Source organism: Colletotrichum costaricense (assembly GCF_030867565.1).
Source record: "Colletotrichum costaricense strain IMI 309622 chromosome Unknown Scaffold_7.1, whole genome shotgun sequence".
NCBI classification, from domain to species: domain Eukaryota; kingdom Fungi; phylum Ascomycota; class Sordariomycetes; order Glomerellales; family Glomerellaceae; genus Colletotrichum; species Colletotrichum costaricense.
In genome coordinates, this window is record NW_026848236.1 from 1,072,021 (window position 1) to 1,097,302 (window position 25,282).

At 54.4% G+C, this 25,282-nt stretch overlaps 9 protein-coding genes across 9 annotated transcripts; 3 read left to right on the forward strand and 6 right to left on the reverse strand.

The window, feature by feature from the left end:
* Window positions 1-515: 515 nt before the first annotated feature.
* Window positions 516-3,260, reverse strand: CCOS01_07546 (CP2 transcription factor; the record flags this gene model as incomplete). The annotated part of the gene is made up of 3 exons (XM_060455710.1): window positions 516-2,748; window positions 2,948-3,100; window positions 3,247-3,260. The coding sequence occupies 3 exons, from the start codon at window positions 3,258-3,260 to the stop codon at window positions 516-518; spliced, it is 2,400 nt and encodes a 799-aa protein (XP_060313602.1).
* Window positions 3,261-6,853: 3,593 nt separating this feature from the next.
* On the reverse strand, window positions 6,854-7,207 carry CCOS01_07547 (uncharacterized protein; the record flags this gene model as incomplete). Its single annotated transcript, XM_060455711.1, has 2 exons — window positions 6,854-7,046; window positions 7,101-7,207. The coding sequence occupies 2 exons, from the start codon at window positions 7,205-7,207 to the stop codon at window positions 6,854-6,856; spliced, it is 300 nt and encodes a 99-aa protein (XP_060313603.1).
* A 1,295-nt stretch (window positions 7,208-8,502) lies between these two features.
* Window positions 8,503-8,790, reverse strand: CCOS01_07548 (uncharacterized protein; the record flags this gene model as incomplete). Its single annotated transcript, XM_060455712.1, has 1 exon — window positions 8,503-8,790. The coding sequence occupies one exon, from the start codon at window positions 8,788-8,790 to the stop codon at window positions 8,503-8,505; it is 288 nt and encodes a 95-aa protein (XP_060313604.1).
* On the forward strand, window positions 8,666-8,896 carry CCOS01_07549 (uncharacterized protein; the record flags this gene model as incomplete). The annotated part of the gene is made up of 2 exons (XM_060455713.1): window positions 8,666-8,801; window positions 8,832-8,896. 2 exons carry the CDS (start codon window positions 8,666-8,668, stop codon window positions 8,894-8,896), a joined length of 201 nt encoding a protein of 66 aa, XP_060313605.1.
* An 803-nt stretch (window positions 8,897-9,699) lies between these two features.
* Window positions 9,700-10,041, reverse strand: CCOS01_07550 (uncharacterized protein; the record flags this gene model as incomplete). Its single annotated transcript, XM_060455714.1, has 1 exon — window positions 9,700-10,041. The coding sequence occupies one exon, from the start codon at window positions 10,039-10,041 to the stop codon at window positions 9,700-9,702; it is 342 nt and encodes a 113-aa protein (XP_060313606.1).
* A 1,247-nt stretch (window positions 10,042-11,288) lies between these two features.
* CCOS01_07551 (uncharacterized protein) lies at window positions 11,289-11,528 on the reverse strand (the record flags this gene model as incomplete). Its single annotated transcript, XM_060455715.1, has 1 exon — window positions 11,289-11,528. One exon carries the CDS (start codon window positions 11,526-11,528, stop codon window positions 11,289-11,291), a length of 240 nt encoding a protein of 79 aa, XP_060313607.1.
* Window positions 11,529-13,368: 1,840 nt separating this feature from the next.
* Window positions 13,369-13,908, reverse strand: CCOS01_07552 (uncharacterized protein; the record flags this gene model as incomplete). The annotated part of the gene is made up of 1 exon (XM_060455716.1): window positions 13,369-13,908. The coding sequence occupies one exon, from the start codon at window positions 13,906-13,908 to the stop codon at window positions 13,369-13,371; it is 540 nt and encodes a 179-aa protein (XP_060313608.1).
* Window positions 13,909-18,036: 4,128 nt separating this feature from the next.
* Window positions 18,037-18,347, forward strand: CCOS01_07553 (uncharacterized protein; the record flags this gene model as incomplete). The annotated part of the gene is made up of 2 exons (XM_060455717.1): window positions 18,037-18,174; window positions 18,210-18,347. 2 exons carry the CDS (start codon window positions 18,037-18,039, stop codon window positions 18,345-18,347), a joined length of 276 nt encoding a protein of 91 aa, XP_060313609.1.
* Window positions 18,348-22,326: 3,979 nt separating this feature from the next.
* CCOS01_07554 (oxysterol-binding family protein) lies at window positions 22,327-24,328 on the forward strand (the record flags this gene model as incomplete). Its single annotated transcript, XM_060455718.1, has 4 exons — window positions 22,327-22,607; window positions 22,849-23,095; window positions 23,171-23,839; window positions 23,909-24,328. Coding segments are annotated over 4 exons (1,617 nt in total), but the record flags the coding sequence as incomplete, so codon positions are not given.
* Between the last annotated feature and the right edge of the window lie 954 nt (window positions 24,329-25,282).

Sequence of the window (25,282 nt, forward strand, 5' to 3'; positions counted from 1 at the left end):
CAAATAGTATGGTAAAAGTTATGGATGCGTGAAATGAAAAAAGAGATTGAAAAAGGCCGCATCAGAGGCCATTGGCAAGGTCGAAAGGGCCACAGAAGTCTGGTTTGTCTGTGAGATCTTCTTCGTCGTGTGTCTGCCCGTCGCGCTTCCAACGAGCCTCTCCAGAGTGTGCCGAACGGCCCTTGCGGAAGGGGGGGATATCTTGTGTGTTTTTTGCTGCCCAGGATTGCCCATAGTGGCCCAGATCTAAACACCCAAATCATAAAGTCGCCCACGATTCGTGTGGCGAGAAGCGTTGAAAAGAAGAAGCGGCCCATCCAGGGACTTGGTATCTCAAAATCAACAACGCCTTCGGAGCGATATTCCAACCATGCGTGTGCGAGCGCGTGTATGCCTATGCCACCCATATCCTAGTGGCCTCCCTGGTGACGAGCAGAAAGAAAAAATGAAGCCCGTCCCCAATTCGATTCCTATCCAATTGTTGCTGAAGTAGAGATGGATCCAATTATGTGAAATTAAAAGTTAAGGCGCAATTCGAAACCGCCTTGTGCAGATGATTGATCCATGGCGTCGCCATCGCTTGGGTCGATGGCCATGTCCCATTCGCGTTTGAGCTGGACGGGGTTCTCGGGCAAGATCTCCTTGATTTCGAGCCTCATGTCTTGGCCTTCTCTGAGTTCTTGGATGACGTCGTCGTCTATCTCGACCTCGAGACCACGATCGAGAACGTGAACTGTCCGCAGAATCTTCGAAGGATCCAGGTTCCACTTTGCAGCCACACGATAGTTAAAGTCTTTGAGATTCCTCTGGGCCAAGTAGATAGCCCGGTAGTACTCCCGCTTTTCTGGCTCCGTTATGTTGGGTCGGAGAATGTAGAAGCAAGCGGCGGGCTTTACCACGCGCTCTGGAGGAGGACGATAAGCTGGGTCCACTCCTAGTGCCTCGATCCAACCGCTCAAATTGCCCGCATCGTCTGTTTTGGTGACCTTGGTAGGTTGGTCTGACCCTTGCCGGGAAGCAGGTTCGCCAGAGCCCTCACCCTCAAACCCAGCCCATTGACGATTGGGGACAACTGAAGCCTGAGACGCTAGTGATAGGGAGCTCGGCGAAGGTGATACGAGAGACGAGCCAGCAACAGAACTGCGGCCACTCCGTGCTTGCCATGCTGGGCCTTCGCGGGATTCTACCTTGGCAAGTTCGCCTTGCTCTCCAGGAAGCGAAACGGGGTGCAGGTCTGGATCGTCGAGTTCTTCGCCACGTAGGTACAATACGCTCACAGGTCGGGTACTGGTAAACATATCCTGCAATGTTTGAAGCTTGAAGTGCAAGTCTTCTTCGAGAGGAGGGCGAGTTCCGGCCCCGGCTGAACTGGTGGAGGACATGGACCAAGTTCGCTTGTGTTTCTGAACCTTGCCGGGTCGCTGATCTGCACCCTTGACTTGTGCTGCAGCGTTCGACCTCTTGCGCTTTCCAAAGTCCTTCATGCCGCTTTCAGCTTGGGTTATCTGTTGCTTGAGCTTGTCGATGGTCTTCTTGACGTGTGCAACATCGTTGGAAAGCTTCCGCTCGGCACCGTGGTCGCGGAACAACTTGACCTTGCAGAAACAGATCTCCGGGTTGGCATCGGCTGCTGGCTGTGCGGTGTCTATCGGGAATGTGCTGGTCTTGGTGCAGAGTCTTACTGGAATGCCTTTGACACCCTTGGAGTGACTGAAGTCGGTTGATAAAAAGTTGAAGCGTACGGCAATGTTGCATTCGGGGGCGCCGTTGATGCCGGGGGTCCAAACCACTGAAAACCCGTCAAAGGAGGACGACTCCAACTCAACACGGGTTCTCTTGTCGTCGCCTTCGGTCGGCTGGCCTGCCTCTACATATTCCACGGCCTGCAGCTTTCCGCCTCGTTGATGAGCTTCGTTTGTGCCTCGTCCCTCTTTCCACAAAGCCCAGCAGACGCCGGGCTTCTGCCTTTGCTGCTCGTCTTCGAAGGAGATCCGGACAAAAGTGCGGAACTTGGTCCCCGGAGCCACAGGCATTGTAGCATTGGTATCGACCACAGACAGAGAGTAAGCCTGGCCCTTGTTGAGATACGTGACGGGAATCTCATCGGCGTGTTTGATCATGGCGGTAGGGGCATTCAAAGTAGCGTGAAACCGGAACTTCTCAGCAGATGGTGGCATGACCGCAGCCATGGGCAGGCCTCCGAATTGGCGTCCCTGGAAACCAACCATGGGCGAGTTGTGAAATGCGCTGTCGATAGAAGCCATTCGCTCTTCAGATGGATCAGAGTTCATTGGCGACCCATCTTGCTCCATAGTCTCGTATCCGGTGTCTTGATGAACAAATGACGAGGGGGCGAAGGATTGCTGGTGTGCCGGAGGCTGGATAAAGGGATTGAAGGGTTGTTGAAACTGCTGAGGGTGGTGCATTCCTTGCATCCCCTGGAACCCGGCGAGGTCCATCATAGGCTGCCCAGCGTGCATTGCGCCTTCAGACGTAGGCATCGACAGAGGCGTCCCGAGACCCATGCCGAGCCCTAGGGTAGGTGTGTGCAAGTCACCGGCTTGAGGATGATAGATGGTGTTGGTGCCTCCCGGCGTGGGAGTGTAGTAACCGGGCGGAGCATTGGCGAAGTTGGTGAAGGAGAACGAGTTGGGGTCAAGCAGCGACGGCGTGAACCTCCATGGTTCATTCGTAGCTCTGGGCGTTGGGTCTTGATCCCTGAAAGCTTCATGACTGAGGCTGTGGCTTCTACAGCAAATATAATGTTAGCCACAGAGTCGGATAAATCAAGCATCTTATTTGGAATACTGCGCATGAGTCCTCTTGATCCACACATGGGCAAGAGTACCCCGCGTTTCTGCCTGAACTCATCCCGGCGGGCGCGGCCGGGTGCCGCGAAAGCAACTGCAAAACTCCAGAAAAGGTTCATGAAGGTATTTGTACTGACCTTTCTTGAACGCCCGGAATAGACGGAACCATGCCCGTATTATCAACGGCGGCGCTCGCGGCGCCAACTGGGGCCGTGGTCGTAACAGCCACCTCGGGGAATTGCTTTCGAAAAGTGGCCAGCAATTCATCGCCGGGTTTTTGGGCGCTTGTTCTGTGAACAGGCACACGAGTCAGTACATGTCCGGGCAGGCGCAAAAAGGTTTCGAGATGGCGCAACAACGCGCGCATCCTCTGCGGGGAGCCGGGCTGCACAGCTATTTTTGTCGGCGCATAACGACAAAACATGGCAGAGCTTACCTTTGGCGAAACATCTTGATAGTAGATCTGCGCGCTGCCTAGTGACAGCGATACCGAGTTGGTGTTCAGTAGTTGTGGGTGGTCTCCCAAATCCAGTCTCTTTCTGGCGAGCGATCGAACGGTCCGAATCCTCGCCCTCGTGTTGCTGCTTTGCGACGCCTGTCTCTTTTTTCTTCTTCGTCTGCCGTGATTCAGCTGAGCAAGCCTGAACTTCCTTAACGAGCGTAGGTCAGGTGGGGGAAGGCCGAGCTTTGGCGCCTCATAGAGCGGTCGGAAGTGAAAACGAGCGAATGGGTAGGTGATAGCGTCGTACGTGGTCGCGGAACCAAATGGGGGAAAAAAACCGATACGAAATTGGTTCTTCAAATGGTGATGTGCAAAGTCGAATGGGCCGCTAGCAAAGGTCGAGAAGTTGCAGTTCGAGAGGAAAAGGCCGCTCCGGTATGACGTCCGTGGGGAGAGAGCGGTATATTAGAGGATGCGGTGGGTACCTGGTAAGTACGTGTGTGAAGCAAGGTGGACAGACAAGGATGCGCGGCGGAGTCACGATGGCCTAGATGCGCGGTGGGCGTTTCTGTCGATATTGGAACTGCTTCGCCGAGGAGATGAATCGGGCGGGTGTAGCGGCTTGCTTAAGAGGCGCAAACGAGGAGACTAAGACGTTGGAAGACAGAGACCATGCGCGCACCAGAAGTAACAGCAAGTGGTAGTCTGTTGGTTCGCCAAAGGGTCTCGTAGTCTTGGTGTGTGGTTTCGGGTACGGCCTGTAATGGTGCGTTGCTTGGTACACAACCTGTGGCTCAAGGTGAGTAAATGGACGGTAGACAACACGGCGGGTGCGTGGGCGAGGTATGCGTATTATGCTCCGGGGCCGGGAGAGAGGTTGGAAGAGCGCGCAAGAGCGAGAAGAGACGCGGCTACGATGGAAGGTCGGAACAGAACTTCAAGCAGGACGGGTAGGTAGAAAATCCAAGGGAAGAGGGATGGATGGGATGAGCGGTATCTAATGTATGTATGTGTGAATGCGCGCTTGTAAGGCAGAGCAAGGTAAGGTAAAGAGAGGTCAGGTAAGGATGGGGGTGTGCGCACGGGTTGAACGACGGTGCAGTGCGCCCCTTGGGCTGGGACCTGGGTTGATGGATATGAAGATGGATGGGACCTGGGTCTGGGACCTCCTTGGAGGAGAGAACTGGGGCCCTTGGGGCCTTGGGTTGACGCTGGTAAGGGCATGGGTGTGTGGGATATGGAAATGGGTGTTGGAAGAGATGGGTAAATGGGCATGGGTGAGGATGGTCGGGGGGAATGGGTACCTGACGATGTGCTTGGGCAAGACTGCAAAGACAAGTAGCTGATGGTACGTACTCTTTTTTTCTTCCCTCTCGCTTTTCTTTCCTGTGAGGTTTGCGGTTGTGGGAGTGGGATGAAATGTGGAAGTGAGGTGAGCTAGTTGATGTCAGGCAGCAGCAGCAGCAGCAGCAGCTGAGTCGAGAGACACAAAAGAGGTGAAATGGGTTGCAAGGACTGGCAACGCAGGAGGATACCTAACAGAAGTTGGAGATGGAATAGCAACAAAAGTGAGGAGAAGTCGGGTAGGAGGGGAAGGATGGAGAAGAAGGCCGGTATATGGGAGAAGTCTGGCGGAAGATATGAAGAAATCGCAGTGGGGTGTGTTTGTGATGTATCCAACGGAGGATTTCCGGCAGTAAGGTAAGGTACCTTTTACCTTTTCCTTGCCTCGAGGTGGGTGAGGTGGGAGCAGAGCTGAGCAGAGCAATGATGCACAGCAGAGCGAAGCTGTGTAAAGTACGGATACGTAGAGGGATGATGGATGTCAACTCAGGTACTACTTCCGAGAGAGAGAGAGAGAGAGAGAGAGAGAAAGCAAAGTCGAGCTGGGTCGAATGGAAGAAAGAGGTAGATGTTGAGTATGAGGAACAAACAGTCGCTCGCTCCCTTTGAATCACAGCACGGTGAAGGTACGTTAAGGTAGGGTATGTACTGCGTAAAGTAAGGCAGGTAGAGAAACGAGTCGGACGGGGGAAGGAAGAAGACGATATTGTGTCGGGTGCCATTGGATTGGATGTGTGATGTGTGAGGTCGGCCTGCTGCTGGAGCTGCCGCTTCCGCTGCCACTGCGCAGCTGGGCTGGACTTTGTCCCTCGTTGGCTTTTCTGGTCGGGTCGGGTGGACATGCGAGGTTCCGACTACTTGCTGTCTTGCGTGAGACACACAGTCAGCCGAGGTAGCGGTACGTGTCGTTGGAGGTGGGACTCGACTTGCAGTACATGCGTGCCACTGTTTCTCCCCTTCCTCCTGCTGCTGCTCCCCTCGCTCCTGCTCACTGGAGGTAAGGTGAGGTGAGGTGGTCTGGTCTGTACACACGTCCGTACCGCTACCGCGACTGTGAGGTCGTGTGTGGGCAGTGGCAGTGGGCAGGCAGGGGCAGGGCATGTCCATCGGCGGCTTCCTCCACTCGATCCCCCCTCCCTTGCCAGGCCGACTGTCCATCTTGGAAAAAATAATTGTTAGTGCGCGACAATGAGCATTGTATCGCACCCCCCGCTCGCTGGCCCCCCGGGATGGGATGTGTCGACAAGGCTCATTTATGCACACGCCCCTCGTGCTCTTCGGAAAATGGACGGCAACGGTTGTACCAATGTCTCTCTCGAGCACCCAAGTATGGATACGTACTCCTTACCCCATCATCATCACTCAGATGGATGGGAGATACGGGAGAATGAGAAAGTGCCGCCGCTGATGTGTAAGGTACCAAGTACTGCAAAGTCGATGTAGAGATTCGGGAACGAACAAGAGAGGCGACCGACGACGTAAGGTAAGGTGAGGTGAGGTGACGGACTGACCGAATTTCTCTGTTTCTTTCTCTCTCCCGTAACGCGCAGCTCTGTGGTCCCATCAGACCGAGGTCAAGTCCATCCTTTCAGTCCAGATGTATCCGCACCCTGCTCTGTCGAGTGTTGTCTCTGGCGCCCCCAGCTTCGAATAGAATCACCCACGTTATGCAAAGGGGGCGCGCGCATTCATCGCCGCCAGTCAAGCGACCAGTCAAGCTCAACCCCGACGAGTGTGGCACCTCAATCGTGGCTCGAGCTCTTGCACTCTCCGATGTCTTTCTTATTTGGCCAAGGCTGCTATTACGCAAGCTAAAGTGCAGAGTAGCGTATCTGTATCCGTACCGATGGTATACAGCACTACGGATACACTCACAGCATTGCCTCTCTGCCGGCCGTTCTGTTTTGCTCTTCTCCTTCCCCTGCACAGTCAGCCGACACTTTTTCTAACTTCAGTAGACTCGGAGAAGAGAGATTCGGAGAGTGGGGGATGGACAGGGGGACGAAGCCGCGCTACTCCGTCCCAGCGGCGACCTTTCCCATCTGACGTAGTTGCTTTAGCTGACCACTCTCTGACAGAGCCGATTAGTATGGCAGATTGATTGGGATCGCGGCTCGGAATAGACGTGAGAGGCAAAAGACGTCGTCAGTCAATTAAGAAAAAAGTGCTGCGCAAAATGCAAAGGACCACAGAGTATGGATACCATCCACGGAGGCCTTGCTAGCATTTACGACCTAAGTTGCGGATGCTAGTTAGTCTAAGGTAGTCGGTCCCTCATCTTCGGTTCTGCGGCGGCGCGGCCTGCCCTGGTGCAGTTGGGTGGTGTCTCGTGGTCGGGGGAGCTATTCTCACTCTGGCTTGAAGCCTTGAACAGGCGGGAACGGGGAAACGCGCGAGTCTTGTCAGATGGCAGGCCCTTTCTGGCCCTCTTCTGTCTGGATTGGGCCTGGCTTCATACCGGTGTAGACTTTCCCCTCATGCGCCTACTGCGTGCCTCTTCCCACCCCGAGACAAGGTAAGGTACCTTGTACGCTGCAGCCCGCACAACGTTTGGTCCCTTGGGGTCCTTGGGATCAGATTTCGGCGCCGTCGCCGTTGCCGTGTGTCCCATCTTGGTGCTTGGCTAGCCCTGATGGTCATTGTTGGCGAGCCGTCATCCGTGTGCAGGCTCGATTGCGACAGGACAGCTTTCTCTCTCGAGCTAACCATAGCAGCGATAGTAGCCATAGATTGGGTGCAAAGACGAGAATGGAGATGCTCGGTGATGGATGGGGACGGAGACGGGGACGGAGGCACAAGTTCGGCCAGCCAAGCAAACGTAGGCCATAGGCAGGTGCCTTCCGTTTCTTTAACGAAGCAATAAACATCCAGAACGATAGATTGTTCATTGTTCATACGCACCATGTGCCTGAGGCCTACCTTAGGTACCTTACTTGACTCCATAACCGCGGCGGTTTTCCCCATTCGCACTTCGTACCTGCTCCCGTGTGCCGTCCAACCCTCGCTCCTTCTCATTAACCAATATCATCGGGATTACTATTGAATCTCGATGTAAGGCAGTTGCTACACACCCAAAGGGCTCACCACCTTTAATACTACCTACATTGCTGACATGGGGAGCTGAGCTAAGGCCAGGCACGGAGTAAGGTACTCTGTTCTCTCCTTCTTTTTGTTTACTTTTTTGACCAACATGGTAAAACAGCTATGCCACATGTACCAAGGACAAGGAAGCAATGCTCTGACGCTTCCTACCCTAAGGCACCTTTCCTTGTTCCGAGGTACCTTCCCGGAAGGAAAGTAGAAGGAAGAAATAGCGCACCAGTCAATTGCTCCCGCTTGCTCCTGCCGTTCTCTCTTCAGTGTCTACTTCGTGCCTACCTTCCTTACCTCAAGGTAAGGTCATACGGGTTATGGTGTTTTTCAAATATGGGAAAGCGCAAAACGCCCTTGCTCAGAACAGAAACACCACACATGGCAGGTGTGCGATGAAGGGCGCCTTACCGAAACTTTAATCGTCAACTGGGCACTTTAAACGGCGCCTTCCTCGCACCTTATCCTCAAACATGGAAGGTAGTAGTCAGCATTACCTTGCCTGCCTCACTAAACAATGTCTCTCTATCTGAGGGGGCCTGGGCCACCTCTCTAATACCTTTGCCCCAAGGTACTGAGCTGAGCTGAGCAGAGCAGGCATCGCACCTCGACCTTTGCGGCGGCTTGCTCCTCCCGTTCCCTTGTGCCCAGCTCGGCTGATTCACTCCTGCCTCACACTTCATGTGTTGGGAACCTCGTCTTCCAGCGGAAGGAACTGAGAATGGGTGCTTTCCATGTTGCGCAAAAGGCACCTTCAGGCTTCCAGGCTCTCTTCCAATGTAGAATTCAACTCCACGGGACTCCCGTGCTCTTCAATCACATCATATCGCCGCTGCCCTCGTCCCCGTCCTCGTCGTCCTGCGTCCTGCGTCCGTCGTCTCCATCTTCGAGAACACTGAACTCAAGAACCTGCCAGTGCCAGTCCGACCTCATCTTCATCTGCCCACACTGCCACAAGCCAATTTCCAGTTCTGCGTCCATGCGCCTTTTTGTTTTCCCCATCCTCGCATTGGCATTTCCGTGTGCCCTGCTCCCTTTGGCTTCATCATTCCCATTAACCCCGCCCCTGGCCCGTCCTGCGCTTCCTCTTCTGCCGTCTGCCATCGGTGCCATCGGTGCCATCCATGCATACCTTACCTATGGAGTACGGAGCACACTCTTCTTCTTTTCCTCGTCCACAGGCCTCATCCTTCTCATGTTAGTCTGCTAATGTGTCTACTGTCACAGTACTATGTGGGCTCGGTGGGTATCGTCTGATTAAGGCGTCGTCTCTTGGATCGGTCCTTTCTTGCGCCATCGCGTCTCTGACAGCTGGATGCCCCATGCCGGCGCCGCCCCTCCGAGAAAACGTTCAGTATTGGCATTAGGCGCCGGAGCTTTGTACAACTTCGTCTCCAAAGATGCTCGCCGGTGCAGTCCGCCCATTGTGTATTCTTTGCACAAAACTTCCATCGCATTGTTACTCGACTCCAGGGTCCAAAATCTGCATCACCCTTCGGGCAGACCTCGTCTAGATTGACGCAGCTGCCCAACTACCTCGGGCTTTAACCAGTCATTCCGCTGAAGGACGCTCGCAATTCTCCGTCTTTGCTTTTTTCGACCAATTTCATCCGCTAACTCAAGACAATCTGCCAGCCCCCCGATCCCTCGTCCAATGCTTCAGATGCACTTTCTACTCCGTACAGGGCGAACTAGTACCGCACCATTCGTACGGGTGCATTCCGTCAACTCTCTCTGCCTGGCCGCTCTGGCCATAGGTACACAACTAGGAGTCGCGGATGGTCGGTGGACAAAATCGATGTGACACTTCATTCGTACAGCAGCACGCGGCTCGGTAACTCTCAAAGCCTACAACGCTGCGATGCCTTCCAAGTCTGGTCGAGCCGTTTATCCCCGTCAAACCTAATCCGTGGAACGCCACCTCGGACTGCACGCTTAGGTATTCGTACTCAGTCAGTCCGTGCAGCGGTTGACATACCTATTTTTGCCAGTACGCAAAAAGTTGCTTCTTCGTCATAAGCAGTCAAATGCCTTACCAGAAACATCTACCGCCAAAGGATCAAGCCGGCGTGTACCAATACTTGCACCACCATACCACACCCGTTGTATATTGAAGATGGCGAAGGCTTGCCACAAGACCCCTGGACCCTTAAGCCGTGTGGCTGTGCAATCTCCGTTTTGCCCCTCGCCGAAGCGCCCTAGACGAACTGGAGAGCTGCCGAATCCCAATCGAGCTGCGCCAGGACGGCCAGTGTCCGAAGATAGAGACTTCTGGGTCATTTGACAGATCGCAGGATACACCAAAACGGTCATGCCCGACGACTGCTGCCGTTGGAAGGGCATTACGCTGGCCATGGGCTTGAAGCCTAGGGTCTTCGGGGATGTTCGTCTGAATGCGATCCCGAAAGACGGGCTGTATGCGCTTCTTGTCGGCCAATAGCGACAACCTAACAGCTCATTCAGTCGATCATCGCTTCGACGGCTAAGCAGGCCGACACAAGTCGCCGGCGACACCCCACGCCCAAGTCTCGATGAAGTCGGGAATTGGTTCAGAAGCGGCAATGGTCTCGGATCGCATATTGCAACAACAGGCCCTTGGGGTGTCTCCTTTCTGCCTGGCGGCGATTCAATGTCTACACTAGTGAATGCAGATCTCTGCCCTGCAAGCCATGCCGCCTAAACCCCAAGTAGTGTTCTTGATGTCAACCACGATTCAGCGATGCGATCAGCGCTGCAATCGTCAAGACAATGCACACAATATCCGGACAGCGAGCATGATTTACCCCTGAACCCCCTACTGGTGGCCCCCAGCGGACGGACGGCTGTTGGCTCTGTCTCGGTCCTGATTTACTGACAGGGCCGAATCCGATTTCATGTCTTTCATCGGGTCAATCGCGTATCCTTTACAAACGGTGCAATTTCACAGCGAGGCTGTAGTGGCTGCCACCATGCAGGTATGCTCAGCGTTTCAATTCCACCTCTTGCAGGCTCGTTGATTCGACATCCTAGGTTGCTCGCTAAACGGCGGCTTCGGGCCTGACTATCCTATTCCAGATGACTGGCCTTGCCGACCGTTACGCACCATCTAGTGAACTCTAAGTGGCGCTATCACAACGTCGCCAACGTTCTGTTAGCCTGGCGCGCCGTTGTCGCTACTGGACATGACGACTGTTACCCGCGCGGGACACGGCACGTGGCAATAGCTCCCGTCCCGTTCACACGCGACCATTGGCTACCATCACTTTCCAAGGCAGATTTGTGTTGACGCCATCCCGATGGTAAACCACATCCGACATCGTCAGTACGCTGTTTGCTGAAGACTTGCGGCGGCACAGCACTGGTGACTGTGACCGGTCATTGTGGCAGCCATTCTAATGGGTGAGATTTACTTTATGATACTGCATTGAGGAATCCATCAGTCCGGTACCTCGATACCTCGAAGGCAACGCGGAAACGTATCCGCAGTCATCATGCAGGAGACTTCAACTTGGCCGCGTAACAGGAGCATACATCACACAGCTCTGTCTTGACGTGGAGCTTTGTTTCGAATGGCTAATGATATTGAAAGGGGGGTTGACGTCATTTTCCCGGCCAGCGAGTTCCTAGATGCACCTCCAAGGGCTTACTCGAGTCAGCTCAATCCCCATCTTGAAATGCAACCAAGGCTTCGGAAACGAGAATTGACGAGGATTCTTCCGGGCCGCCGTCAAATCCACGGCACAAAACTTGTCGAGTGTTTCGTACTTAGCCTCTTTGAGTATCGAATTGGCCCGAAACGCTGCCAGAACCAAACCGCCCGGCCGTTGCATAACCGGGCGTGGTAGTTTGAGACGACGCTGCATTCTTCACAGCCATTTCGGGATGCCGACTCGTCCAGAATCCTTCAAGCCGTATCGAATCAAAGCAAGAGAAACGTTTTTTGACGATGGGTATATGGCTCCTTTCATTTACACAGTATATAGAAGTCCTCGGGAGATTACAAGGCGACATCCAGGGATCCATTGAGAGACCATCAAAGTTGGGCGCCGACTGATCATTTCCCACTCGGACCAGTAGCTGTCAAGAGAGGAGACGGGCGCTGCGATCCTTGTTTCATCTAAGCTTATTCACTTTACCGCACAATTCACTAATTACCACGAGAGCAAGCCTCGAGGCTAGAACACAAGAACCACAATCCTCAAGGCCATCGCCTCAATGCGTCTCTGGCTAGACTTTATGTAAGCCCCAAATCTGGAGAACGAAACAGTTGCCAGCGGGGTCTGATGATGAGCGAGAGATATTCCGTACCAGGGGTTCCGAACCGAAAGTCGTCAAAGACTCATCTCAGTCACACTTCACGGGCGGGCTAAAAGAAGATCTACTGTCGATGCGAGCTTAAGCGAGGGCCCGACTGCGGCTGCAATGACCTCTACAGTCTGCAAAGCTTGCCGACCACAACAACTTCCAGCACGTCCCAATAGTTCGGTGGAGGCACTGGATCCGCCTCAAGTCGTGACAGCTACAGGCCACACAGTTGCCCTTGCAGATGGGATCGCCGAGCTGCCAATTTGTTCTAGACGGATGTCAACGAAGCTAGCTCTCAGGAACATCTTCAGTGCACCACGCTAAGAAGAGTCCAAAGGAAGCCACTCAGATTTCCCCTCGGGCTCCCCGTATCTATGCAGCACAGGTACTCCATCAGTGCAGAGCGCTCGAGCCGAAACCTTTACCACAGGCCTCGATTTAGGGAAGAAGGTTGATGGAGGGCCAGACCGTCTCATGTCACAAGCAACCCCATGCCTAGACTCTAGACCCGAGTGTCTCGCGCAGCGGCTGTGAGTATGTGACTGTTCCCAAATTACCAGGGCGAGGCGGGGACAACGAGGGAAAGGCTCTGACGTCATGACGACCCAGACTCACCTCCTTACCCACAGGCTAATATCGAGAGTTCGAAACTCATCAATCACGGGGCTACAAGCCTGCGACAACAAGCGCGATACCTAGGTCTCTGGGTTCTGGACGACGATCTACATCCGTAAAGGAGCCTCAGGAAGAAGGGTGTCATGAATGGTTTGCCGATTGGGCCGGGACTGGTTGGCGCCAATGACCAACATGGAATCGAAATAGAAGCACTGTTTGTCGGGAGCAGGCCGCCGCAGCTGGCCTACCCGTTTTTGATGCCGATCTTCGGCTCAAGACGCTGGAGAATCTGCCCATGGGCGTGGTAGTTCATCCCAGGACAGCTTTCAGGGGGGCAACGACGAACCAATCGTCGCTTGCCTTTGTCATCAACTTCAACGGTCGTTGTTTGGTTCCTGAGCACAGCAACCCAACCGTTCGTCCCGAGGAGAATGGAAGTTCGAGTCTACTCAACAGAGTTTCCACGACTTGACGAGATTGGACCGGGCCACTGGCCGAGAATCCCCCTCCCCGCACATAACAAGGCGGCCGAGCAGGAGGCCCTTCCAGTCCAGGCCTGTTGATCAAGTTGCAAACTTATCACCTTCTCCTCATGTCCAATCCTATTATCATACCGCTACACAGGATACAAATAAGAATGGCATCCAAGCACCAACCACAGAGTCAACTCCCAAAGGATCCTGCAGGGATAGACCCAACGCGCTCGTTGCAGTCCGATGAATTCGCATCAGTTTCGGGATAACATTGCCAACATTAAACCATAAGGATCCGGCCGTAAGGCTTCTAATTGAGACCCAGAAACTCGCCAAATATCGGTAGTTGGGTGTCCCGATAATTTCCAGCTGTGCGGTTCACGTCGCACACACCTACCGTGGTTTGTGGGTAAGCTGATGAGAGGCAATCCTCGCGTATGGAAGAAGTTGCAGAGTCTGTGGGATGGGTCTCGTGATCAAAGACACAGACATGCACCAGCGCGTGGAACATGGGTGGGCAGACTTTGGTGAGAATTCGCCCCTTCAGCGTCGTCTTGTTGCCATCGCCAAATGGCAAATGCCTCACTGACGACATTGGCAGCCAGTCAAAATGGGCCTCGCAGCTCAGACTGTGACTTTGATGGTTTTGTTTGGTGCCACTCAGATGGAGTCCACTCCTGAAATTTTCCTCCTCCTCTTCATCCTGGGGGTGAGACCTGACGTTGATTTGGCACGGCGTACTCAGATGGAGAGGACGGTATTGCAAAGCGCCGTATGTTGCTTTCGTCCCCGGGGCTATGGAGAGAAACAAACTGATGCGGGGCCCAGGACCCGCGTGCGCGTGCTCCATCTCCATTCTCCATCTCAGTCTCCATTTTCATCTTAGACAAGGACCGGGGATGGTTGTCAACGTTGGAGGGAGCGCACCGCCACGGAGGGATGATGTCATGTCGTGCTTGAGAAAGCCAAACAGAAGCAGAAGAAAAAACTGTCTTCACTCGGTTGCTATTTTCACCAAAGTACGGATACATTTGGAACAGCGACATCGACTCCACCAACAACATCCCACGATGGCACATGCTCCATCCACTCCAAAGGGCTCCAATGAACAGTGTTTAACCCTCACGAATTCAGCCAACTCTCCGCAATGCAGCATCATTGAGAGTTGCGGTGTGGAAACCTCTGCGCCGCACGCTTGATTCGTGGCACCGGTAGAGCCCAGCGTTGTGCTATTGCAATGGTACTTGCATCAACAGTCGTTGCACAGAGAGTTGAAACAGACCCCGACAACACACGATCCATGGCTCTCTGTGTCATTGAGAGAGTTGTGCGGGACATGTTCGAAACTCGCAACCCTGTCATCTGATGGGCTTTACCTTTGTCAGACCAGCTTCCGAAAAGGGGAGCGCGCTGAGCTTTCCTCAGGGCCTCACTGCAGTCACATTTTGTGCCGTCCAAATGGGGATACTGAGGTGCCGCGAGCAACGTCATTCTCTCTAGAAACGGGGCTCCCGTCTTTGCTCTGTTCGGCCTGACGATACATCGAAGTATGGATACAAATACAGGGGTCGGCCAGTCTCGGCACCTCATTCTTCCCGGGTTGCGGCACGAGTGTGTTGTGGCGTTGACTGATGGAAACTAGTTGCTGGGCCTGGTGAGTCTGCCTGAGCAGCAGCAATCACCAAGTTCTGCCCACTACGAAGTACGGATACCACGAAACATAATTCTCTGATCAGTTGAACTTGGCCGGATAATTCACCGAGTGGATACGGACAAGGTGTTACCAGGCGAGATGGCAGAGTACATTGTCCATGAGTAGACGGGTCCAGCAAAAGCTCTACCCCGGGATCCTGAGCTCGACCATGGATACCATGTCCAGCCCAAATGCGAGCCCGCACTCAGCACTCAGGACGTTGCCGACCCAGACGTGCCAGAGACGGCTACTACAGCGGCATGATGATTATCTGTCAAATAATCATGCCTGGTAGGCATTTCATGCCCATATTGCGCTAACAGATAGCGCACGGAGCGTCCAGCAAGCCCTGAGTTAAAGCCCGCATATGCGGCGTTGAAGCCAGCTGCCATCGGCCTCGCACGATGTTATCGCGAGCCACAAATCTCGCCAAGAATTGAAAATACAACGCTTCAGACCAGCTTGGGTGGGCGGCCGTGGTACAACACGGATAGAGAGCCCGGGATCGTGGCCTTTCTGAGCGCGTCAAAGTGGGAGGGCAGCCATGCATGTTTGCGGGGCCCTGGCACATGTGGCTTCGGAGCACGCACTCTTGGGGTAAGAGGATTTCAGCAGACCCCAGGGCGTTCCGTAGCGCCTAGTATAACGGTATAACCTCCTGAGCGCTCATTGCTCAATGCCCACAGGAAATTATGACAACTGATGGTGTGCATCCCAATCTGGACACATGGTTGAAGCCATCTTGGGGCATCCCGCGCAACGGCGCTGGGGTACAGGAGGCTAACTACGAGACCATGAAGCCCTACCCATCGATCGATACCAACCGTCGTCGGTTGCTCACTAGTACGGTTCCTTCAGGGTCCTCGCATTCAGCGCCAAAGCAAGGGACCAACTGCCCGAGTCTAGCTGGCCGTTGATCGCCGATTCTAGAAGAGAATCAACCATCTCCTTCATGCTTCTATGTAAACGGCGCCAACAGTACCAGGTATTTGGTTGAGGGTCGCGGCAACCACAGTGGAGGTGGGGGGCACACTGGTGCTACGCAGTACTGATACATGGGCAAAGGCACGGATTTATTTTCATCTCTGAGTTGCCAGCGAGCCCCATTGACTCATGGTTCATCGAGATTGCTTCACGGCTTACCTCGCGGTCAGCGTAAGGTAGTATAGGATCTCGTACCTTACCACTCTATCGTGGCCCGTAACTTCAATAGCTCGCCGAACCCTAAAGTCCCCGATTCGCAGAACGGTGACAGCCGCTCAGACTGGCTATGACGGAGATTCGACAATATCGCCCGCCATTAAGTGCCAATAAACCTGTCAAACTACGCTCCGACTGTGGCACACGAGTCAGTTGGAGTGTACTGCGTATGAACCAGAGAAGACATCTTGATGGGTTTCTCAGTCACCAAAGAGAGGGGCTACATAGTAGTCGCAGGCCGTGACCCGCCCTGGCCCATCATCCTGGAGCTTAATTCCAATCTTACCACATGCAACGCTGGGCAGTTGACGCAGGACACCTTCGGGGCTTGATCCCGCAGCCGGGGGAGTGCCATATGGCCACTATGGTCGCAACTCAGTCAGTGGAGATACAAGGTTGCTGTCCGACGCGCCGGTGATGAGAAGCTTTCGTCAATATGCGTCAGGGCAATGTCTCGTAGCCGAGCCGGTTGAGTTCGCCTGCTTGGGTTGAGGTCCACCTCACGTTACACTCGGAGACCCGGGGCACCAACCTGCGCTTTGCCGGACATGGGAACAAGGCCTCTAGGGACCGTTGTCATCCACCCCGGAACGTGCCCTTCTCTCGGGACTAGGAAATGACGAAGCTTAGGGTTAACTTTGTAAGCGCCAGTTGACGAGGGTATCCGGGCGGAGGTTGCAACACTAACGGCGGCAAAAACAAAGTCGTGCTGTGGGCAAAGCGCAGGTACAATTCCCTCACTTACACCGTCACGACCGTATACGGGGATGCAAGCTTCACTCTCCAACGGGAACGTAGGGCACAAACGAAAAGGGGATTGACGAGTACCGCGAAACACGTCCGACTCGTACTACTGCAACAAATCGCCTCATCCTGTTGTTGTTGTGGATGGGTGGTGGACGTACGGAAAGAGGCAATCTCATGGCCAGCAACTTGACTTCAGTCCTGACAGTGGAGGTGGCCCTCTCTCTCTCTCTCTCTCTCTGCCGTTGCCCACCGTGGTGGTCCGGCACGGCACTCACAGACGCTGACGCTGTGGCATCGGAGAGCATCCCGCGTGCATCCTGTGGTCGGCCGGGATCAGGGTACAGATGGTGGATTTGCCCTGGGAATGCCTTTTAAGGGTCTCCACGGGCGCCGCTGGGATGCAGCCATTATTGACGGTCACGTTTGCCCAAGGGAGAAAATTCGGTGTCGATCATGAGGTCATTGTCGATGGGAGAGGATGAAATTGCTGGAGGGGAGAAAACTCTTCGATGGACCCTTCCATGCCGTGGGTCTTGCGGGGGCACACGGGGGGCCGGGCAGCAGTGTGTTGTGCGGTGTTTGGGGGCACAAAAGTGAGATGGCAGATTGGTCCCTGACTCCGATGCCATGATCAAGGTTGGAACGAACAAGGTTTGCACTGGGCTTGGGTATTGAGAAAGGGCGGGAAGAGAGGGGAATTTGGGGGGGCAGAAAGCGACGATGATCATTTCTCGACGAGGTAGGTTTCTCGATGGGTGGAAATCATTCAATGGAACCCTTGATCGCGGCCCCCCCTGAGAAAATCATTGGAATTATATATATTTATAGAGGGCTGAGCCACGATGGAGGCAACTTGGGGAAGTATTGGAGGGGAGGCACTGACGTTATTCGCGTACGATTCTTGCAGATATCAGACATGGGGACAGGTAAGATTTGCGTGTCTAGATACATGAAGCAGAAGGCAGGAAAAGGGGGTTTGGTTACAGGATATGTTTGGTGGGTGGGAAGAGACAGGCGTGAATAGCAACTAACACGCCCCCCGGTGCCCCGAGACGCATGTCCGACGTCGAGGATTCAGCACTCCTCAGAGAGAACGTCGGCAGTAGGCAAGGAGGGCCGTGAAGCCCGGTGCTCCTAGCCTCCGGTCGGTCGACCGCGGGACTTTGCCACGCGTTGATCTCTCGTGTTCGGCCGGAATACCGGGGCGGGGGGGAGGGGGCACTTTCTCACCACGAAGCAACCGCCGGGAGAGGGGTCCCCTTTTTTTTTTCACGATAATGGATACACGGAGGTGCTTATTGGGCGGGGCGGGGGGGTTGTTTGTTTGTTGCTTTGTCGATGAAGCTTGATTCGGGGGCCGGGCTTGCGGCGGCGGCGGTTCCTCTTCGACTAGCATTGCTGGGTGGTATTTTCCTTTCTGTTCCCTCATTCCTTCTTCACCTCCTCTTGCCCACCGCATGCGATGCAACCCTTCAGGTGAACCTGTCAGTTGGAATGCATGGACTCTGGAGTGGGAAAAAAACGGTTCAGAATGCAGATCTTCCAAGATTCCCATGGCGCCAGAGACCCTGAAGTTGGCAGTTGGAGGGGGGAATTATGCTCGTTTGAGGAGGTACATGGAGGGCTCGGATGAAGCTATACGAACTTGACAAGTCGAAGAGCAAGGTCAGCTTTCGAGTCGGAGCTCCGGGTTGGTGGGTGAGTGGTGGTTCGGTGAGTCGAGTGCCGAATGCAGGTACGGAGGACGGGGGGCCACGGTTGTTGTCCTGCGGCGGCGCTGCGGATACCCTGCTGCGTACGGATACCACCACTTTGACTGGAGTGGAACATTGTTGCATTCCCTTTTACGGCTCGAAAGCCATTCTGATATTGGACTTTTGAAGGGGGGGAGGGGGGTCCGTCCGGGAGTGGTGATACTCTCGGGGGCCCGGGCGGTTGGTGGTTTGAGTCGGGCCTTGGAGGCGGCGAAAAACTTTGAAGGCATTCACGAGCTATTGGTATATTTCTCTCCATCGCGACGACGATCAGATGCACGAAGGGTAGCATGTAAGACGGGGAATGAACGGTGGCTGTCCCCTCTCCCCCTTCTACTTCTCCCCTTCTCCTCGTCTCGAAGTACTTGACCGAGATTCCATGTCCAAGATGATGCTCGAGTCGAGGAGATTTTCGGTGGATATTGGACTCGATGGGGAGTCTGATACCGAGATACCGTCGGTACATACATGTATCCTTTCATTCTACCAGACCCCCATTCCCATTTTCATTTTCACCCCCCTTCCCATACCCACTCCTACAGTCCTACTTACCGAGTTATGAGGTTGGTGATATTAGAGAGAGAGAGAGATGAATCGACGATCCCAAGAGCGGGCGTTGAGCTCCCCACCCCATATCCCCTTCCCTCACTTCTGATCCTGCTCCGACTCCCATGTAGCCTCCTTCTCCTTCCTCTTCCAGGCTCCGGGTTCCCCCCCTTGAAACCACCTCGGACCATGAACCCACGGACGAGGGCCTTTGCCTGCGAGGAGGATTGATCCCTGGCAGGACCCTGAGATGGCCTGAGATGAGGGGTTCCTGAAGATCTGCAGCAACAGTAGCAGTGGGACAGTACGGAGTAGTAGTAGCCGCAGCAGCAACAGTAACGGCGGATAACGGCGGCGAGCGGACGGGCGGGTGGGCGGGCGAGATGGAGGCGAGGGTAATTACAAAGTGTTTAATATTGGAAGTTGAGTTTGATGGTGTTTCCGGTGAACCGTTCGGATAATCATGGATGAAGTGTCAGGGAAGGCTCAGGGGACGGTTCTTTCTTTGGCGGGAATGAGGCGGTCGGGGTGAAGTTGATTCATAGCCTCCTTGGGATGGAGAATGGGCTGAGGAGAGATGGGAGGGGAAGGGGGGGGGGGGGGGGGGGGGGGGGGGGTGGGTGGGGGGGGGGGGGGGGGGGGGGGGGGGGGGGATTTGGGGGGGGGGGGGGGGGGGGGGGGGGGGGGGGGGGGGGGGGGGGGGGGGGGGGGGGGGGGGGGGGCGTAGATTGGGTAGGTAGATGTAAGTGAAGGTTTTCTTTTTGGTCTCGTGATGGCTTCATGGGACGAGACGCAGTCACGGGATACGAGGTGGACGTACGCAGTACTGCGTAAGGTATGTACGCTCGGGTTGCTGCGGGCCTGCGGGCTTTGCGGCTCTACTACTGCGCGTCGTCTGCGGGGTGGGATTTGGGACCGCGTGACTGGTTGAGTTTCCTCCTTTGAGCTCTGAGGGTTTGCTCGAGGATTTGTTTTACTTGCTGCTGCTGTTTTGTTGTAGAGACATATGCAGCTGCCTGTTTGGCGCCTCCTTTGTTTATAAGTAGGTGCTTGAAGTTGAAGTTGACGTTGACATGAGATTGGCTTCTGGAGGACTTGAGCTGGGAGTGTAAGTCAGGCTCCAATTCTACTCCTCGTTGCTGTGGCCGGTCTGGAGTCAGTGCGAATGAGGGAAAGACTGAAGGGACGAAGGTGTGTGGAACCTTAGTGAGTGATATGCAGTGATTCATGAGATTGAGGTAAGAGCCTTTCGATGTCTTCAGCTGGTGTTTGATCTGAACCAGGAGCCTCAAAGGCGCGATTGCTGTCACTGTTATTCGATTGTATTGCAATGGCTAGGATGTACAGCTTTACAGAACTGTGATGGGGGTATGGAACCGTGTTGATGAGATCGTTTTGCAGGTGCGAGATGCTGATCTATCTGAGGTATCTGGCAGTGTTTAATCTGTGGTAACAGACGAATGTCACGACCTCACTTGAGATCGTGTCCAAGGTAAAATGCAGACGCCGCCGCAGCCTCTCATTCCTCCCATGTGCTCGAGCTTTGTTTCCTCCCAGCAGTAGTTTCCCCCTCCTTCCCTCTCACCACTGAAGCAGGCGTGTTTGAAGGGGTGAGGCTTGAGTCAAGGAGATGAGAGCTTGTGATGGCGGCTGGATTAGACATGTGCGTGGATGATTGGTCGCAATCCGGTCCTGGCGTTGCGAGGCTGCTTTGCTGTCTGCGGCGGTCCGGACACGGGCTTTGGGGGTTGTAGATGGGAGCGTGTCTTCCTAACCCTACCTGACACCTACCTTGGTTGGCCAAGTGAGTACAAGGACGATGACTGCGTTGTCTCAGTGTGGCTTTGGAATAGCTTGTCTACTTCTTTTTGTGTTTTCTCTGATGTTAAACAAGACATTGTCGAGAGCTCTTCGTTTCTCTCGAGCGGTTGCTAAAAGTCAGAGGTGCAAGGCCCCCTTTGTTTCTGGTGAACCTTAGGTAAGGTAAGGTTGCATCTGAGCGGAGAGATGTCTTATCGAAGCTCTTATCTGACTCTAAAGTATGTTTCTGACAGTTGTTCTCGAAGGAGAAAGGACGGTCGGTGCGTTATCAGAGACTTTTAGGCAGTGCGACTGCTTATCGGAGACAGCCAAGATAGGTGTGATATAGCGGTCTTGTGACCCATCACGTCATATTTGGCACTGTATCATCAAGTACCTACTGATTCGATACTGCCCCCCCAAAGACACACGCTCAACTTGGCTACAGCTATTGGCTGCTTGGCGCTGTGCCTCCGGTGTCATCCTCCCGCTCCCCTCGTCAGATTGCGCGGGTTTAGCGCTCTCTGTGCGGCGTCACCACTTGCCTTCCCGCTCCGATGCATGGAGCTCTGTCTGCAGTGCTGCTGGCGGCTGCTGCTGTTGCTTTGATTGCTGCTTGCTGCTGTTCGTAGCCTTTTGGGTGCCGTGCATGACATTTTTACGTACCATTCTGGGGCGTATGGTTTCGTCTTCGGTTCATCTCTCATTTCGTCCTCTTTTTTATCCACCGCCATTTCCAAACTCTTTGTCTATTTACTTTTTTGTGTGCTGGGGGAGAAAGAAAGAGAGGGAAAACATCACCCCAAATCGAACGAGCCTTCTTCTCTACTCCGTACCGCGATCTGGGTTGCGCCTTTTCTGTCTTTCTCGGTGCTCGTCTTGCCGGTTCGCCATCCATCTCCGATACGGCAACGTCCATAGTATTTCATATCCAGACTACCTCACCTCACGGCACCCGTTGTCGCCCTCCAACAGTGGTTATTCCCAATAGGCCAGACGAGGTAAAGGGTCTGATTTCCTTCTGCGGGATCTCATCATCGCATAGCATACGTATCTGAACGCTGCGGCGCGCTGCGCACGAGTCGGACGACTGAAACGAAACGGACACGCGCGCTCACGCCTTTGGAACCACCTCGCCTACGGAATACCTTGGCTGTCCAAACAAACGTACCCGCAATAACGGCCATCTCTCTCCTTCGACCCGGAGTCGAGCATCCAAAACCCAAACCTTACTCTGTCATCATCATCATCATCTCTAACTCACACCTCTGGATCTCTACTGCAACCGCCAAACCTCGTGGGACTGCTACCTTACGTCGTTACGTACTGTGCAGTGTGGGTGTGCTTGTCTGTCACTGTTCGGTTTCTCTTTTTTGGCCGTTCCCATCTCGGCTTCGCAACCCCGCCAGCCGTTCTCGGCACCCCACCTTATCGCAGCCAAAGGCCGCTATTTTTCGCCTGGGCGATTTCTTGGTTCAACAGTACCTCTCACCCAGTACCTTACCTTGCCTTACGCTGTACCTAGTAGGAGAGAAGCCAGGCCGCCAAGCAGCGAATCAACCCAAAGGCGGAAGAAAGGGAAGCGTCGTCATCGGTTCCTCAAACTCTCTCTCGCTACTCCGAAAACCCACCGACCGGCCGGGCTCGTTTGAACCTCTCGCCTACCCTCCACAACCAAACCAACCAACGAACCCCTTGTTCTACGGATCTCGAGACTGCAACCATGGCTGCTGCAGCTGCGCATGATACGCCTGAGGAGCCTCAGAGCGATGGCTCCAAGCTCAAGACCTTTATTGGTATCCTGAAGAAGTGAGTCTATCTCGTGGTGGATGACGTCGTTTGGTGGTTTGGGCTTGCATGCGCAGTGCCTTTGGGAACCAGGAGGCGAGTTTCTCTGCTTCGCGGGCGGGGATGCGTTGGCTGATGGGCGACGATCCTTGGAGGGGTAAACCTGCCATCGTCACCTCATCAGACCTGCAAAACTCCAAAACCAGACAGGCGTGAATTATCAGAAAAGCGGAATTCGTGCTGACTGGCCTCCTTCTTTTAGGTTTATCGGTGTCGCCGACCTTGCTGCCGTCCGCTTCTCTCTGCCATCCCAACTCCTCGAGCCGACGCCGAACCTCGAATACTGGAACTATCTCGATGCGCCCAACGCCTTCGTTGCCATCGGTACCGCGGACGAACCCCTCGACCGTATGCTCGAGGTCTGCAGGTTCTGGTTCACAAAAGATCTGAAGTACGTCAAGGGAAAGCCTTGCAAACCATACAACTCGTGTTTGGGAGAGTTCTTTAGGGTGAGTGCCGCCGGTCCTTTCTTTGCGCACTATGCGCCCATCATACTTTAGGACGCTAATGGAGGACGTGATTAGTGTAATTGGGAAACCGAAGATAATGCCCCCAAGATCAACACGACAGCCCTCGGCAGCGGCGCGGGTAGCAGCTCGTCAAGCTTCAAGTCGGCCAAGGCAGACAAGAACGCCTCGGCCGTCTCCCTATCCGTCCCGCAACACGGCAGCACGACACCCGACAGCAAGCCCCTCCGTATCTCATACCTGACCGAGCAGACCTCCCACCACCCGCCCGTAAGCGCATTCCACATCAGCTGTCCCGAGCGGGGCCTCTCCGCCCGCGGCTTCGACCAGATTACGGCAAAGTTCACGGGTACTAGTGTGCGCGTGTTGCCTGGTGAGCACAACCTCGGTATTTTCGTCACGCTCGAGAAGCGTGGCGGCGAGACATATCGCCTCACTCACCCCGCCGCGCATCTCGGTGGCATCCTCAGGGGAAGCTTGAGCGTCAGCGTCAGTGAGATGGCGTACATTACGTGCCCGCAGACCAAGCTTAAGACGATCCTGCACTACATTGAGGCTGGGTGGCTCGGCCGCTCTACGAACCGCGTCGAGGGCATCATCTTCAAGTACGACCCCGAGAACGATGACAAAGTCAACATCAAGGACGTCCCGGAGGCCGACATTGTCGCCCGTCTGAGCGGTCCGTGGCGCGAGAAGATTGAGTTTACCCTCGGCCCCAAGCCAGTGGTAAGTGACCCCTTCCCTGTCCTCCTTCATCCCCCTTCTGCCGCATGAATACTCACATGAATACGGCAGAACTCTCACCCCGCCGAAGCCCGCTACACAATCATCGATCTCGCACCCCTCAATGTAGCGCCCAAGGTGCTGCCCCCGAAGGAGAAGCAACTCGAGAACGAGTCCCTGACGATGTGGGGTGGCGTCACCGAAGCCATCCACGCAAAGCAGTTCTCCAAGGCGACGCAGGTCAAGGTCGAGCTCGAGGAGCGGCAGCGAGAGCTGGCGCGTGAGCGCGAGCGCACGGGCGAGGTCTTCAAGCCCGCCTTCTTCGAGCAGGTGACGGACACGGGTGGCAAACCCGAGTTGACGGATAAGGGTAGAGAGGTGCTCGCGAGGGCGCAGAAGGGGGAGTGGGACATGAGCGATATCGTTGTTGTAGACGCTCCAGCTCAGGCTGCGGCTGCGGCTACGGCCCCTGCGGCTACGGAGAGCAAGTAAATGGTTCGATGTTATTGGCGGGAGAAAGAAATTAATTGGATTAGAAAGGCATACTGAGCACCTGGGAAAGCTGCGTCGGTCCCGTTCCTTGTTTTGTTTCTTTCTTGGAACTCCTCTCTCCTTCTCGTTTTCCGGATTATTTGGATCTGTTTGGCCCTACTGACCCTTTCCTGAGGGATGCATCGCTCGCTTTTTGGAAGGGGTTTTCCTACTCTGGTTGTTTACCTGTTTCATGATCCCTCTCGCTTGAAGAATTCTCGCATTAACGATGAGGGGTTGGAGGTTTTTTTTGTGTTGCATGGTGTGCAGATGAGGAGAGGAGGAGGAGGAGGAGGAGGAGGAGGAGGAGGAGCAGGAGAAGGAGACTATTTTGCATTGTTCGCTGTTGGGTGTGGAACATTGCGACACATACATACATATACATTCACACACACAGAGAGAGACTCACATAGGCCTTTTTCTCGGAAGGCGGCGTTGGGATTTTTAGATTGTTTTTACGTTTTATTGGTTTAGTCTTTTTATAGTAATACATTTCATCAACACTTCATTTCGTGTGATTGTGCTTAGGGCTTAGATGATCAACGTGGGGATACATATCATAGGCATATAGTAAGTACTCGGTGTCAGATTGTGAGAAACTTGAGTTTGCTTGGCTTTTATAGTGATCTGAACAGGAGGGGCGAAAGCTAGGTTTCTGTGGAGCCTGCTGTCTCGTAACGAGACGACATTTCAAGGTAAACTCTGTCTCAATATTTCACTTGGAGGAGTGGGGAAGAAACACTTGACAATGCGATGTTGGGACGGCACTCGCTTTCGGATGGCGGAGCGAACGCGTTGCGTGCTGCGGTTGCGTGCTGCCCGGCCCCGTGCGGTTCGGCCCCGCTTTCGGGAGGGGGAAATCGGGGATTTTGTGGACGTCCGGTTTTTTTCTTGGTGGCCGGATTTGGAGTTGGC